The sequence below is a fragment of the Eucalyptus grandis genome, chromosome 9, assembly GCF_016545825.1.
Source record: "Eucalyptus grandis isolate ANBG69807.140 chromosome 9, ASM1654582v1, whole genome shotgun sequence".
In the NCBI taxonomy this organism is placed as follows: domain Eukaryota; kingdom Viridiplantae; phylum Streptophyta; class Magnoliopsida; order Myrtales; family Myrtaceae; genus Eucalyptus; species Eucalyptus grandis.
The window spans coordinates 25768428-25782665 of NC_052620.1; the positions used below are offsets into that span (position 1 = coordinate 25768428).

Below are 14238 nucleotides of genomic sequence, written 5' to 3' on the forward strand. Positions count from 1 at the left end.
ATTACAGTATATAAGGCTCCAGAGTCGGAATGTGAACCTGCAGTTACATTTAAGTATAAACCCTGTTTCTATAATCAATATGGAAAACGATGTGGCCAGAATAGTTCGTTCATTTATCCATTCACAGAACAGTTCACAATAAGAGACGCATTTCATTCTGCATTCACATGAGTACGTCTTCTGAATGCATCATAAGAAGGAATTAAAAATCGAAGCTATTTCACTTCATATGATCCACCTAATTGCCAGTATATATTGACAAGAGTTTATGGAGCCACGTCTTCTTCATTAGGCATAACCAGATGGTCGCCAATTGGGAGAGTGAAAAAGAATAAAATAAAATAAAAACTAAGAGGTGCTTGCCTCCAAACTCAAAAAAGATTCCTCATCGATGAAAGTGATATCTTCTTCGTCCCAATTCATAATCTCCCTCGCATATTTAAGAGATTTATCCACACTATCCTGCTCAAGTCCTGTAACTAGGGAAACATACAGCTTGCGTTCAGTAAGCGAATGGAAGAGCCATTTGAACTTCACTGCAATGTAGTGAGACGCAAGCTCTGCCAACAAAGGAGCCGGATGAACATAAGTCTCAATATTGCAGTTAGAGTCGATCACTGGATGGAAATCACAAAACCATTCACATTGAGTTAAAGGAGACTGTTCAATCTTTTCTTCGAGCAGATCGAACTTGTTCATAATCAGAAGGAAGTCCTTTTCATATAAGGTCGGATGAGTGACGACACTTTCAAAAAGTTGTTTGCTTGCCATCATCTTGTTTATCAGTAATCCTTTATTATCCTCATAGAACTCATCGTAGTCTGTCAATGAGATGCAGAACAAGACGATATTAACATCTTCGAAAGTCTCCAACCACTTGCAGTTTTTCCCTAGGCTTCTAGGATGCACCCTGATGAGTTGGTACCTACAGATTCCAGCAAAAGCTATATCAGATATAGTTTACCCAAATTATGCAAACTCTGGCCAGCATGATCCTGCCCAGTCAAGAAAATAGCTTGCTTAATTTGCACATCATATATCAGCCTGGTTGACCATACTTTTATAGTTTGATGAATTTATGAGAAATAGTAGTTGATGGTGATTTTCTATCAAGTGCATTTTGGTGTGACATTTGCCTGAGGAGCAACAATGAAGAAACACCAACTTCCAGAACAAAAAAATACCACTTAAATCACCCAATTTCTCTGATAACTATTCTTTGGGGTATATTAAGAGAACATGAAATTATCATTTTGAGCTACTAAAGTTTTGGCTGTCGTCTCAGATAGTAAACTAGTTAAACTGCAGGCTCATTTGGTAGCTCATTGATTGCCATGCCAGCTAGTCCTAGCACTTCATCAATTAAATTTGGGATGAAAAATAGCTGATTTACAAAATTTTCACTAAACCTTATTAAACTCTGTGGTTGACAAAATCAACAAGCCAACAAGCAATGTTTAGTGAAGAAGAAGATTGTACCTCATCATGCTGTAGTGCTGATCAATGGAGTCTATGTATCCATCTGCTTTTGCTGACGTGGGAAATGAAAATTCCATGCTTGCAGGACCATTAGAAGAGGTGATTCCCTCTCGTAGAGAATATCCATATCAGAGGGCTCATACTCTTCTTTTGAAATCTCAACTGCCAAGTCAAGTAAATTGCTTAATTTAGTTTGCAAAACATCATATATCAACCTGGTTGACCATACTTTGATAGTTTGATGAACTTACAAGAAATAGTAGTTGCCATGATTTTCTATAAGTGCATTTTGATGTGACATTTGTCCGAGAAGCAACATTGAAGAAGCGACTTCCAGAATACAAAAATGCCACTTATATTGCCCAATTTGTCTGATAATAGTTCTTTGGGGTTATATTAAGAGAACACAGAATTATTGTTTTAAGCTACTAAACACGGAATTATTGTTCTAAGCTACTAAAGTTTTGGCTGTCATATCAGATAGTAAACTAGTTTTTTTTTTTTTTTTTTTTTTTTGGGGGGGTCAAAAGATAGTAAAATTGTTAAATGCATTTGGTAGCCTATTATCGATTGCTATACAGGCTAGTCCTAGCGCTTCATCAATTAAATTTGGGATGAAAATAGCTGATTTACCAAATAACTCAACCACATTCAAGTCTGTGGTTGACATAAACAACAAGCAATCTGCAGTGAGAAGATTGTACCTCATCATGCTGTAGTGCTGATCAATAGAGTCTGTGTATCCATCTGATTTTGCTGACATGGGAAATGAAAATTCCATGCTCGCAAGACCGTTAGAAGAGGCAATTCCCTCTGTGTACAGAATATCCATATCAGAGGGCTCATACTCTTCTTTTGAAATCTCAACAGCCTGATAAGAAAGAGAGTCTAAGTTGACCAGACCGAGCAGTCAAATTTGTGACTATATTAGCACAGCATACAAAGCTTGAATCAAATATGTCCAGGCCCTTGGTAAAGTGCCTTTTTGTAATAGTTATCTATAAAAAATAACATCTTTTGCAACGTAGGTGAAATTGTGATTTATTATCGACTCTGAAGTGAAGAGTACCAAAAATGGTGAACCCACAAATTAAGAAAGGTACAAGGACAGAAAAAGGATCTGATTTAAGGCTAGAAACTGCAAATAATCAGAACAGAGATCAAGATGGGCGACCTCACCCGCTCCAGAAAATATGTAGCTACTCTAGGGAGCTTTTCTAACTCATTCCTTCGGTTGTATGTGGCTTGAATGGCTTCATCCTTCCACAGTTCCTCAATACGAGGTGAGTATTCACGACTGGCAGAAAGAACGATGGCTTCTAAATTACCAGATGCTATTTCCTTGAGAAGCCAATCCGAGAATCCTTTAAGCTTTGAGTCTATGGAATAGGTCAACTTAGTTTCCTTCGAATACATTATCCCTGTCAATTGAGTAGTAATTAGTCCAGCAGATCCAGACAAAGAAACACATATGAAAACTAGTAGATTAATTTCTGCTATGACATTTTAGAGCATTTTTAACTTCCCAAATGCCTCACATCCCATCGCTCAGTGATCTAAAAGAACCCAAAGTAACTGTTCGAACTCCAGAGGAAGTAATGCAGTTAAGAGAGAGGTTCAAAAGATGCGGACTTTCCTTATGTTATACCTGAAGAGTGGCATCCATCAATCATCAGTCCTTTTCCCTTCTCCCTCGAGCTTCCTCTTTCAAACCGTTTGTGCCCTACAAGCAATACGCCAAGATCTGACTATGACTATTACCATCATTGCAAAGGAATATATGAAGAGGCGAAGGCAGCTTTCTTCACAACATACCCAAAGAACTGGGTTGGTCAATTAACAGGCTTTTCCCCTTCCCCTTCAGAGTTTCCTTTTGAAATCTCTCACGTCCTTTGAGCAGTATGCCCAGATAGCAGTACAGATTGCTCTGGATCATTAACTTGATTTTTTGACGCTCATCTTCAGAAAAGGAGACACCATACAGAATCTTGGCCTGAAATTAGAACATAATTGACTAAGAGTACACACAGCATTACATCCCTGAACTTAACACTGCTTCGCTTGACATCAAGATTAACAAAGCTGTTCGGTATACCTAGAAAAGCACATAATCGAGCATGAATCACTGCTTTTTCAAGATAAATCAGCGCTTAGAACTATTCTAACTTATCTAACCTGCTTGAATATAGTGCTTGTGCCAGATTTATCAAAGCCGACCAGAAGCAGTTTGTGATAAAGATCATTCTGGCCACTGCTGCCTTTGGTCTTTTCTTCACCAGATTTTGCATTATCCGCAGGAATTGGCAAAGACAAGATTGCGCAGACTAGCTTTGTCTTAGTCTGTAGATGAAAACACCAAGCATCGCCAGAAGTTCAATAAATAAAAGAAGATAAAAAATCACTATAACAAAAAGTCCACATCATCACCATAATTTACCTTCTCCCATATGCGGCCTTTAGCATTCTTCTGCCCCTCTTCCTGATAGCATCCATCTGCACTCACCCAAAAATGAGGTTTTCCTTCGCATGGAATTCCAGCTGACTGCAAAAATTCAAGGACAAACATTCAGTTGATTATCATAGTATGAATTGCATGACAAGCAGAGTGAAATAATGCCTAGAGAATCACCTTGAGCATCCAAACCTCTTCTTTTGTAATTTCCCGGTTATTAATTAATACGCCTGTGTTTCCGTTGCTAGCAGTTGGTTTAATGTAACCCCCAACATCTAAGTGGACACTGATTATTTGGCATGGTTTCTGCCCCTCCTGCCAAATTGACCAAGATTCAACATCATCAACTTTTTTCATAGCGTGACAGAAGATGATGTGCAATGATAAGTTATAAGAGACGGAAGAATCAAAACAAGCTTCTTAAGTAAGCTAAATTTCAAACTCACCTTACCCCAAAACCCAGCCACTTTATCATACCAGTAGTGTCCCGGCCTTAGCTTTTTCGGAGGATTTGGGCAGCCCCGCAGCAGAAGCAACTCTTTATGATCAAGACGCTTATTATTCACATAAAGAAGGTTTGGAGGGATTTCATTTGCTGGGCACAATACCTCAGAACTCATTATTTGCTTAATTTCTGATTCTGGCAAGAGCCACTTTAGCATTCTAGAACATTTCCCCAGGTTACTTCGATTTATTTCATCGATCCTAAAGCCTATGCAGGTGACGCATTTTCTGCCTTCAGGCATCGATCCCATAGCTCTGAATACACAATTCTGACAATACTTTGCACCGCAAACAAGGCAAACTTCTTTTTCTGTGAATCTGTTCCCTTTAAAGCAGCGGTAGCATGACCCTTTCTTTCCATTATTTTCAGCTTTCTGCTTCACGGGGAAACTGTCGACCTCATCAAAATCCGATTCTTCATCGCAAATATCATCTGAGTCCGGATCTCTGAAAGTGACAGGAGATGGTATCCTGACGTGTTGGGGCATCTCGTTATCAGAATCCTCCTCCCTTTGGGACAAAATGTTCGAGGACGGGCGGCAAGGAGTGGAATCTGCAGATCGCATTTGTATATTCCTCTCAACCTCGCCCGAATCAGATGACTCAGAAACACATGCATCCTCACGATCACAATCTCTGAAACTATCTACCTCACTTGCTGATGTAAGGGAGGCATCGTTTCCATTGCCAAGCAGCGCTCGAGCGCCAGAGCCCACAGTGCCAACCAAAGGCTCAATTGAATGAGCTGAAAAGAATACCTCTTTGGTTATTCTCAACTCCTCGAACAATATCTGGTTGAAGTCGGTTGTCCTAATCGGCTGAATGATTGGCAATGACCTGTCCAGCGACATCGCCGGAAAAACAGCAGCCATCGGAATTTCGTCGATGTTGATGGGTAGCGCTCGAGGAATATCACAAGAGACAAGAGGGCCTTTGTGCTGCAAAACGGTGGAGTGCTCAAGGCTACAATCTCCATCAGGGACTGTACTAACAACAGGCAAGAACTTTCTTAGAAGTGGAGTCATATCGCGACGGAACAATTACAATGGTCCTTAAAGAAAGAAACCGCCAAACCAATTAGCGCAAAATAACAACACTCAAACTGTATGAAGCCCCAAGAAAATGTTGATCAATGGTATCGAAGGGCATTAACTCGCTAACCCGAGAAGGAAATTGCCAACTATTTCAACATTCCCATTAACCAAACAATAGAACCTCACAACCCACGAATGGAAAATCGTCACTCAAACCAAACTAACAAAAGAAAAAGAAGAAGAAGAAGAAGAAGAAGAAAAGTTTCAGAACAGCGTGCTGCTGAGCCAAAACTGAAGCAGAGGAGACGAAGCGAGGACGGGAAACCAATAATGTTCTTCACCGCTAGAAAGCCCGTGGTTTCGCACACATCAAAACTGGTTCGAGACTCAGTGGGGCATGAAACTCTTGAGGGCATGGGGATTCAAGAACGATTATAAAATTCGAGCATGTTAGAACCAAGAAACGAAGTGGGTAGAAATTAAACGATGCCAGGGGTCAAAATCTTACAAGTAAACGCCACAGAAGACTGGAGAGGAGACTGAGGAGGAGGATAAGAAGAAGAAGGGCCATTTCTTATTCTTTTTTTCTTTTTCTTCTCTTTCCCCTCCTTCCGAATCACCGTGTTGACTGGAGAACGCTTGGAATTTCGACGGCTCGCTTTTCCTGCCGAGCCGTTCCGGTGCGGCATCTCCACCACAGCTCCTCCGTCCCTGACGCACGTCATCGAGATGAAAAGGCAAGTCTTTCAGAGAGAATCGACGCTACCGGCCGGACTTGCAAAGACGACCGACAAGGACCGTACCTGAACCGGTGCAATTCGCCGAACCTGCTGGTGACGCCGATGCAACCATGGCAAGCTTGAGGAGAAGCCTCAGACGACGAAGGCGGGAAGGCCGGCGGTGAGCCGGGCCGAGTGTTGAGGTAATTATCGTCGGGGATGAAAGTCAAGTACTTGAACACCATCGTCGAGTGAGGAAGGGACTGGACCGTGGATGAAACGAGCGAGGAGGAGCTCCCGTTAGTTCCTGACACTGACCTTTTGAAGTAGGAAGTCGAACGAGCCGTTGACTCTCCGTCGTCCTGGAAAGGAAAAAGGTGGCGAGCCTGCCCTTTGGAGGGAAATTTCCACCGGGACCCCCCACGCGCATTTGAAGGTACGAGTTGGGCATGATATTTGCTTTTCTTTTTTTTTTTTTTTGGGTTTAGTCAAAAAGTGAGATAGATTTAAAAAAAAAAAAATTATAAACAAAGAAATGTAATATTCTCATCTTCTTAAATAAAGATTTGAAGTGAATTTTATTTTAAATAGGATTAATACCTCTAAAACCCCAAACCCAGACAAGTTTGTGATAAATTTACCCTAAACTATTTGTTTGACCATGAAAAATCTTAAATCGATACACTTGTGACAAATTTACCCCGATGACCATAAAAACCATAAATTGACACATTTATGACAAATTTACCTCAAACTAATTTATTCAACCGTAAAAACCACAAACCGATAAATTTGTGACAAATATATTATTCGCTAAATTGGATTAATACCACAAAAAAATCACAAAAATTGTAAATTGTGACAAATGGATTGTAAAATCTCAAATTGGTATACCAGTCAATTGTCATGTGTCATTTAATTTAATAATTTGACAATAAAATTTAACGAAAACTAATATAAGGTAAAATTGTCACAAGTGTACCAATTTGAAATAAATTTGTCAAAAGTATATCAATTTTGGGTTTTTAGCGGTCAAAAAATAGTTTAGGATAAATTTATCACAAATGTACCAGTGAAGGGTTTTTTAGGGTATTAACCCTTTTAAATAAGAATCTAAAATGTGTTAATTTCTCACATGTCAATCTCAAATAATAGCCTAACTCATCAGCTGATAAGAGCATTTTGGTCATTTCTATTTTTTTAATTTCCTTTTTTCCTTTTTCTGTATTAGATAAAATATAAATTTTAAAATTGGAAGGGATGGAAAATGGCAAGGGCTCTATAGGCCTTTACCACTGCCGCCGCCCCCACCATCGAGGGAAGCATTGAGGATGGTGGGGAATGGTCGGCCAAGGATCAACGAGTCATCAAGCCCCGGCCAGCACAAGGGAGCACCTACAAGCCCTCACTTAGGCAAGGGTCACGAGCCCTTGCCGTGATCTAAAAGAGGGCCAATGACCCTTGGTCCCTTGTTGGCCATCCCCCACCAACGCTAGCTCTTCTCGACAACAGTGGGGTGACCACAACGGCGATGGTGAGGACTTAGCCTTAGCCTTAGCTTGATTTCCTTGTTTTTTTAAATAAAAAAATCAATTTATTTTTAATATAATTTAAATAACATTTAAAAATTATATTAGATAAAAATGCCCTTGGTTGGCTAAAATATAGAGCCAGCCAACAAGTCAAGTCCTTACTTGAAACTTTTATGGCTAATTCAAGGCATTATTTGAAACTGTCAATTATTTCAGATCATTATTTAAAATAAGATCCATTTAATGTTCTTATTTAAGAAAATTAGAGCACTTCATATTGTTATTTGGAATTAAAAAAAAAAAAAAAGAGGAAGGAAAAGGAGGTGTTGTATAAGGAGGGGAGCTGCACGAAAGAGAAAAGGGGAAAAAAGAAGATGAAGATGAAGATGAAGGAAAAGGTAAAAGGTAAAAGAAAGAAAGGGAAGAAAAAGGAGGAAAAGGAGTTCGGGTTCACATGGTAAGTGGTTCTTTCAATTATAGAAGTTATCGAAATTAGGACTTAAATTCAAAGTTTAGTGAGATTTGAGTTGCAAAGTTTGACTTTTTAGTTGTTGAGCTATGAAATTTTATGAAAATGGTGGATTATGGCATTGTGAAACCGTTAGTTTGACTGAAGTAAGTTTGGGGTAGCCATTAGTTGTAGTAAAATTTTAGGATTTCTCGAGTTTGACGTCGCAAACGGCTTGAATAATTGCTTTGGCTGATTGACATGTAGGTGTCGTTTGTTAGTGTGGATAACCTTCGCAACATGTATGAAGGTTGGACACCGTGGGTTTGAGTTGGTGACGAGCGATTCGAATAGGAATCGGGAGCTGCATTCTCAAAATATCACATGGTGCAATGTGCAGCACGCTGCATTTGCATGCAAATTTCAACTCCTGAGGCCAAAGATGCCGAAATGGATTCGAACAACAACTGGGAATGAGCAAAATCGTGCTGGTCAAACTCGTCTCAAATCTCGCTGTCTGGTGAGTCAGTTGCAGCACGTTGATTGCCAGGTGAATTTGGCACTTTGGTTTGGGCTCCGGCTTGGAGTGTAATTTCTACTCATCCCTGCTTGAGACATATAGCTCCAAAATACTTGGACTCCCATGGAGAGACCATGTGATGGGAGTGCTTTACGCCTCTCCTCACTCCCTGGGAACTGGTGGTCTCTCGGAGTCTCACAGCAGGAAGTTCTCGTCTGGTTTTTCTTCTTTTGATGATGATGGCATTACAAGGTCTTGAAGAAGAAGAGCCATTTAATTTCCTGGCTCCATCAGGTTGGATATCGTTTCGTAGCCGGAGGAGCCTTCCGAGTTCTTGATGGGTTTATAGAATTGGAAAGACGGACTGCCTTGGATGCTCACACCTCAAGTTGCGAAGGCTAATCCGTTGGCTGGAGAATGTTGTCCAGGGCATGTAAGGGCGCGTTTGGCAACGATTCGTTCTCGAGCCGATTCCGACTAGAAATGATTATTTTTGATGCTCCTTAACGATTCCGAGTAAAAACGTGTTTGGTAACCGTTTAAAATTTTTATTCTCGAATAGAATTACGTTTGGTACCGTATTAATTGATTCCGTTCCAAATTAATTTCTTTTGATTTTTAAATAAATTTTAAATAATTTCTTTACTTTTTTTACTTTTTACTTTTTTTCTTTTTTTTTTTTTTTTCTATTCTTCTTCTTCTTCTTCATTTGGCCGGTCGCCGACCGGCGACCGGCCGACGAGGGCCGGCGACGCTCACCGGAGCGTCGCCGACCCGCGAGGCGCCTTCGTCGGCCGAGCCTTGCGGGGTAGCTAAGCGAGGCTCGCCCAGCCTCGCCGGTGGCTGGGCTTGCCTCCGGCGACCTCGCCGGACCGGCAACCGGCGGCGAACCGGCGACCGGCAGGCGGCGGCGGGTGGTGGCGGGCGGTGGCGGACGGCGGCGGGCGATGGCGGATGGCAACCAAGGGTTTTACGTTTTGATTCTTTTTCGATTCTCGGACGTAGAATCAAATTTTTTTATTCTCAAATCTTGTCCAAAATCGTTCCTGAACAAAAATTTACCAAACGCAATTCTCGTCCCAAACCGATTCCCGAGAACAAAAATCGGAATCGCATCAAGTTTGGACGTTGCCAAACAGGCCCTAACTGGGAAAGCAACCTAAAGAAGGATAACTGTTTCCAGGAAAAGTTCGTTGTATCACACTGGAACGGTTGTGGCCCGGTAGGAGATTTCTGGGGTTTAGGCTGGTCCAAACGTTCCCTCCGACTTTAGGACAATCTAGTTCAGTGAAAATGGGCGATAGCTGCATTGTTCTTCTTCAAGTCATTTTGCATTCTCAGTGATGACGTGTCTGCAGGCGGAGTTATGAGCAGCTGGAGTGCCTTGCGTATTTTGTAGTCGAACTATGTTCTTTCCAAATTGCCGCCTTATTGGATGAACTTGTTCCCGCATGTTGAATCATCTTATCAAATATTTTGAATAGAAGTCAGCTTAATACAATCCGCAGTTAAGCATAGAGTAGAGATTCGTCTCGTGCCCTCCTGCAATAGTCAATTCGCCTATGACAGCAAATCTCACTTCTTGATCAACAAATGAAATTCAACGCCTTTTTCTTCTTCTCTTTATTTCTATAATAGGACAACAAACAAGTATGGAGGGAGTTTTATACTGTCCAGAACAGGACATCATTTCTCCATGAGATGTGTGAAATTACAAAGATCCTACTCTATTCCCTAAACTAATACAAAGCTTATATAAAAGGAAAGCATCAGATCTGATCTTATATTAAAAACAAATATATTGCCTCGCACACTGGAAGACTTATCCGGTATTGACCGCCCAAAAGGCCGTACATGGATTTTTAATAATCCATCAGCAACGTGGACAAGACGATACCATTTGCCTGCCCTGGATTTCCTTTCCTTTGTCCCCTCTTTGAAGCGACAAAAAGAAGAGGGAAACAAGGGGGCAAAAAAAAAAAAAAGCGTTGCAGAAAAACCAAGTGACGATTTCTGAGAGCGCACAGATACAAAATCAACCATGGTCCCTCCATAACCACCTTCTCAACTTCCCTATAAAAAACCCCAACTTTCACATCTCGACATCATCAACCAAAACAGCTTCCGAATTTCTCATTACCGTCTCCCTCCACTTCTGTCTGAGAGCTTAGTTCAACTCAGTGAACTGAAATCTGATAATTCCGAAAACATCAGCCATGTCTGGGGTCATTGACAAGTTGACCAGGAAGCTACGCGAAAAGGGTCAAGCCATATTCTCGGCTGGCTCGGCAAACTCCGCCAGCGAAGCAAGTCAAGCGGAGACCGGGAGCTCAGGCTGGCTGTCTCCGGTTTTCAGCCGAGCCAAGCGAGTCGCGTCACCATCTCTCCTCTGCTCCGAGGCCTCGGTGGGTATGCTTGTTGAGTGTTTCTGCCCTTGAATCACAGACCATACTCGGCTTTCGCTCTGTCAAGGCTTTCGCTCCATCTTGGGTCTGGAATTGTCTATGTATATGCTTCCTTCCCAGGAGTTTGTAACAAGAAACGTGCTTCTTTTTTTCAACTACTAGCGTTAACTGTTCTTGAGTTTTCTTGTTGTATTTCCTGGAAATTGCAAGTGGATGGAATGTCCATCAACTGCGTAAGAATAGTCCAACCCTCGACGTACTAACTACGTGTAGGGATTGCCTTGATTTCCACCTCCCCACGTTTGCAAGAAGATGAATTTCATTTTCGGCACCCCCGAGGGTTCCTTTTCAGCAATTTGGGCCATTTTGCAGACTCTTTAATCCTGATCTAAATGATTTCAGAAGTTTCAAAACAGTGAATTGGAAAAGATAAGGTCAACCAACTGAATCGGTGGGTCATTGCAGACGCGCTTATCCTATCGCCCCTAAGCCCCTAATTGAATGGGATCTACTTTTCCTGTGGATCAAGTAAAGTCCTGTGGGCGGTGGGTTGGGACTAGGCTCGAGCATTAGATACAGTAGCCAGAATTTTAGCAAGTTTAATTGGATATACATCGCTAGTCAGTGTAAGCAGATCTCCTTCTCATCTGGAAAGACACATGAATTCAACCGAATACTCAAACTGGGCAAAAACAAACGATCCATGACCCAAAACCACGGACTAAATGTTTGGAATTGGTGAATTTCAGAAGGCAATGGTAAATTTTTCAGTTACGTTAGTAGCTATCTGATGCAAGCCAAGGGGAGGCTTTCTCAAACAATAGGATCGGGAGAGTGACTCGTGCATGGGAAACGGGACCGACAGAAATTTCAGCACTGCGCGAGCTCAGGAGAACAGTCGTATCTTTGTCGATACAGATCGGATTGACCTGATTCCAAAGCCAAATGAACAAAGACTTCTGGATCTACAATTTCTCTGTTTTGGGTTTTCTGAAATAAGCACCGTAGGATAGTCGAAATTGGGTTGGAAGTAACGAACAGAACAGGAAAAGATAGGAACTTCGTTGGTTGCTCTTCTAGGCCTCCAAGGAAGTTGAGGGGCACCGATTCTTCTAGATCGATGACTGCAACTCTTCAAGGATGCAGATTTCAAAAGCTCCGACTCTTTAAGGACGAAGTGAAAACTCTTTTAGGTTTTCAAGGATATGAACTCTACAAGGTTCACGATACTTGCTTCAAAGCAAAGTTTTTCATTTATCAAAAGTCGCCTGTCTTCTACAAGGAATTGGATAGCTTATAACACCAAAGAAATAAAGATAGAGCATAGAAACTTGAAGCATTAAAGTGCTTAGGAACTAGAAACTAGAAAAATAATAAAGAGCTTAGGAACTAGAAACTAGTAAAAGCATAACGTCTTCATGGCTCCCAAGGTGTCTTCTTTCAAACTTCTGGGATGGACTCAAGATATCGATACGGCTTCTCGGTTTCGTCAAGCTTGAATGCGGGCCAATCTTCTTGGTCGAGAGAGCCGGTCTTCAATGTGGGCTGCATCACTATCAGTCTGCATCATTGCCTTCCAAACTTTGAATGTATCACTACATTACGGATTTCTAAACCCAATGGATGAGCTCAACTGCTATATTGTCCTCCACCCTGGATTGGAATTTTCTCAAAGCTCCCAAATGACATTTCTCCAATATCAAGAATGCTTTGTCAAACAGTACCTGATCAATATCAAAACATGGCTTCATACGTGTACTCTTGACTTGGCATTCACAATCCAATCACGTCTCTGCCCCCAAGATAAAACGAAGCCGCGTTGTTTTAGAATATTCTCCAGCTATATACTTCACCTTGTCCCTCACGTTTTGACAGTATTCATGGCCTCCGAAGGACATCAATTATTGTTCTCTTACACGGAACAGGAAATTTTTATGGTCTTCTTCAACCAACCCATCATTCTTTCTCCTCTTTATTAACACCCATGCACAAGAATCGGTAAAGATCCAAACTTTCGATCCCATCAAGAACTTGTTCTGCTTTCGATAAAGAAAGTGTTCCTTCGTTCGTGCTCAAAATGTCTGCATTGGTGGAGATGTGGGAGAATGAGCTGGGAAAGCTGAGAGAGAAGATCTGGTTCAGGAAGTTGGTCTTGCACAAATCAAAGCACGAAGGGGAAGTTGCCAATGAAGGAGGCGAAGTCGAAGACAAGAAAGACAAGGTAGAAGGCAAAGGCGTCCAGAGAGAGACCACATTGTCCGAGGACACTCTCTGTTTGATTATGGATCGTTTTACACCCTGTTAACATATTGTACAGATATCTTCTCCTGTAAGAAGTTTCAATGATAAATTATTAAGGATGTGCATGTCTTAATTATATGTAAAGAAGTTCAGGGTATGCGCCAATCAACGCCCTTTGAAAATGTAAACCGCAACTTTTGCTTGGCGAATTCTCAATCGGCGCAATTTAGAATCCGCCTATAACCACCATAACTTGATAAAATCAAACCACCTGCAGAGTCGCAGGTGAAGCCTACCCTTTCACCCATTACAGTATGAGGCTCCAGAGTCGGAATGTGAACCTGCAGTTACAAACCCTGTTTCTATAATCAATATGGAAAACGATGTGGCCAGAATAGTTCTTTCATTTATCCATTCACAGAACAGTTTACAATAAGAGACGCATTTCATTCTGCATTCACATGAATACGTCTTCTGAATGCATCATAAGAAGGAATAAGAAATCAAAGCTATTTCACTTCATATGATCCACCTAGTGACCAGTATATATTGACAAAAGTTTATGGAGCCGCGCCTTCTTAATTAGGCATAACCAGATTGTCGCCAATTGGAAGAGTGAAAAATAATAAAATAAAATAAAATAACTAAGAGGTGCTTGCCTCCAAACTCGCAGAAGATCCCTCATTGATGAAAGTGATATCTTCTTCGTCCCAATTCATAATCTCCCTCGCATACTTAAGAGATTCATCTACACTATCCTGCTCAAGTCCCGTAACTAGGGAAACATACAGCTTGCATTTGGTAAGCGAATGGAAGAGCCGTTTGAACTTCACTGCAATGTAGTGAGACGCAAGCTCTGCCAACGAAGGAGCCGGATGAACATAAGTCCCAATATTGCGGTTAG

At 41.3% G+C, this 14238-nt stretch overlaps 1 protein-coding gene across 4 annotated transcripts; it reads right to left on the reverse strand.

Moving 5' to 3' along the window:
- Positions 1-92: 92 nt before the first annotated feature.
- Positions 93-6531, reverse strand: LOC104418795 (extra-large guanine nucleotide-binding protein 1). Of its 4 annotated transcripts, none has more exons than XM_039302023.1 (11): positions 6273-6531; positions 5978-6180; positions 4378-5417; positions 4109-4246; positions 3917-4021; positions 3655-3819; positions 3295-3472; positions 3128-3202; positions 2659-2900; positions 2184-2350; positions 93-925 (listed from the first exon to the last, which is right to left on the reverse strand). In XM_039302023.1, exons 1-11 carry the CDS (start codon positions 6431-6433, stop codon positions 349-351), a joined length of 3051 nt encoding a protein of 1016 aa, XP_039157957.1. In that variant the 5' UTR covers positions 6434-6531; the 3' UTR covers positions 93-348. The 4 variants fall into 4 exon arrangements, with proteins under 4 accessions (XP_039157957.1, XP_018718211.2, XP_039157958.1 ...); XM_018862666.2 differs by lacking the exon at positions 2184-2350 and adding an exon at positions 1480-1588 and having other exon boundaries at positions 790-925; XM_039302024.1 differs by having other exon boundaries at positions 889-925; positions 2184-2292.
- Between the last annotated feature and the right edge of the window lie 7707 nt (positions 6532-14238).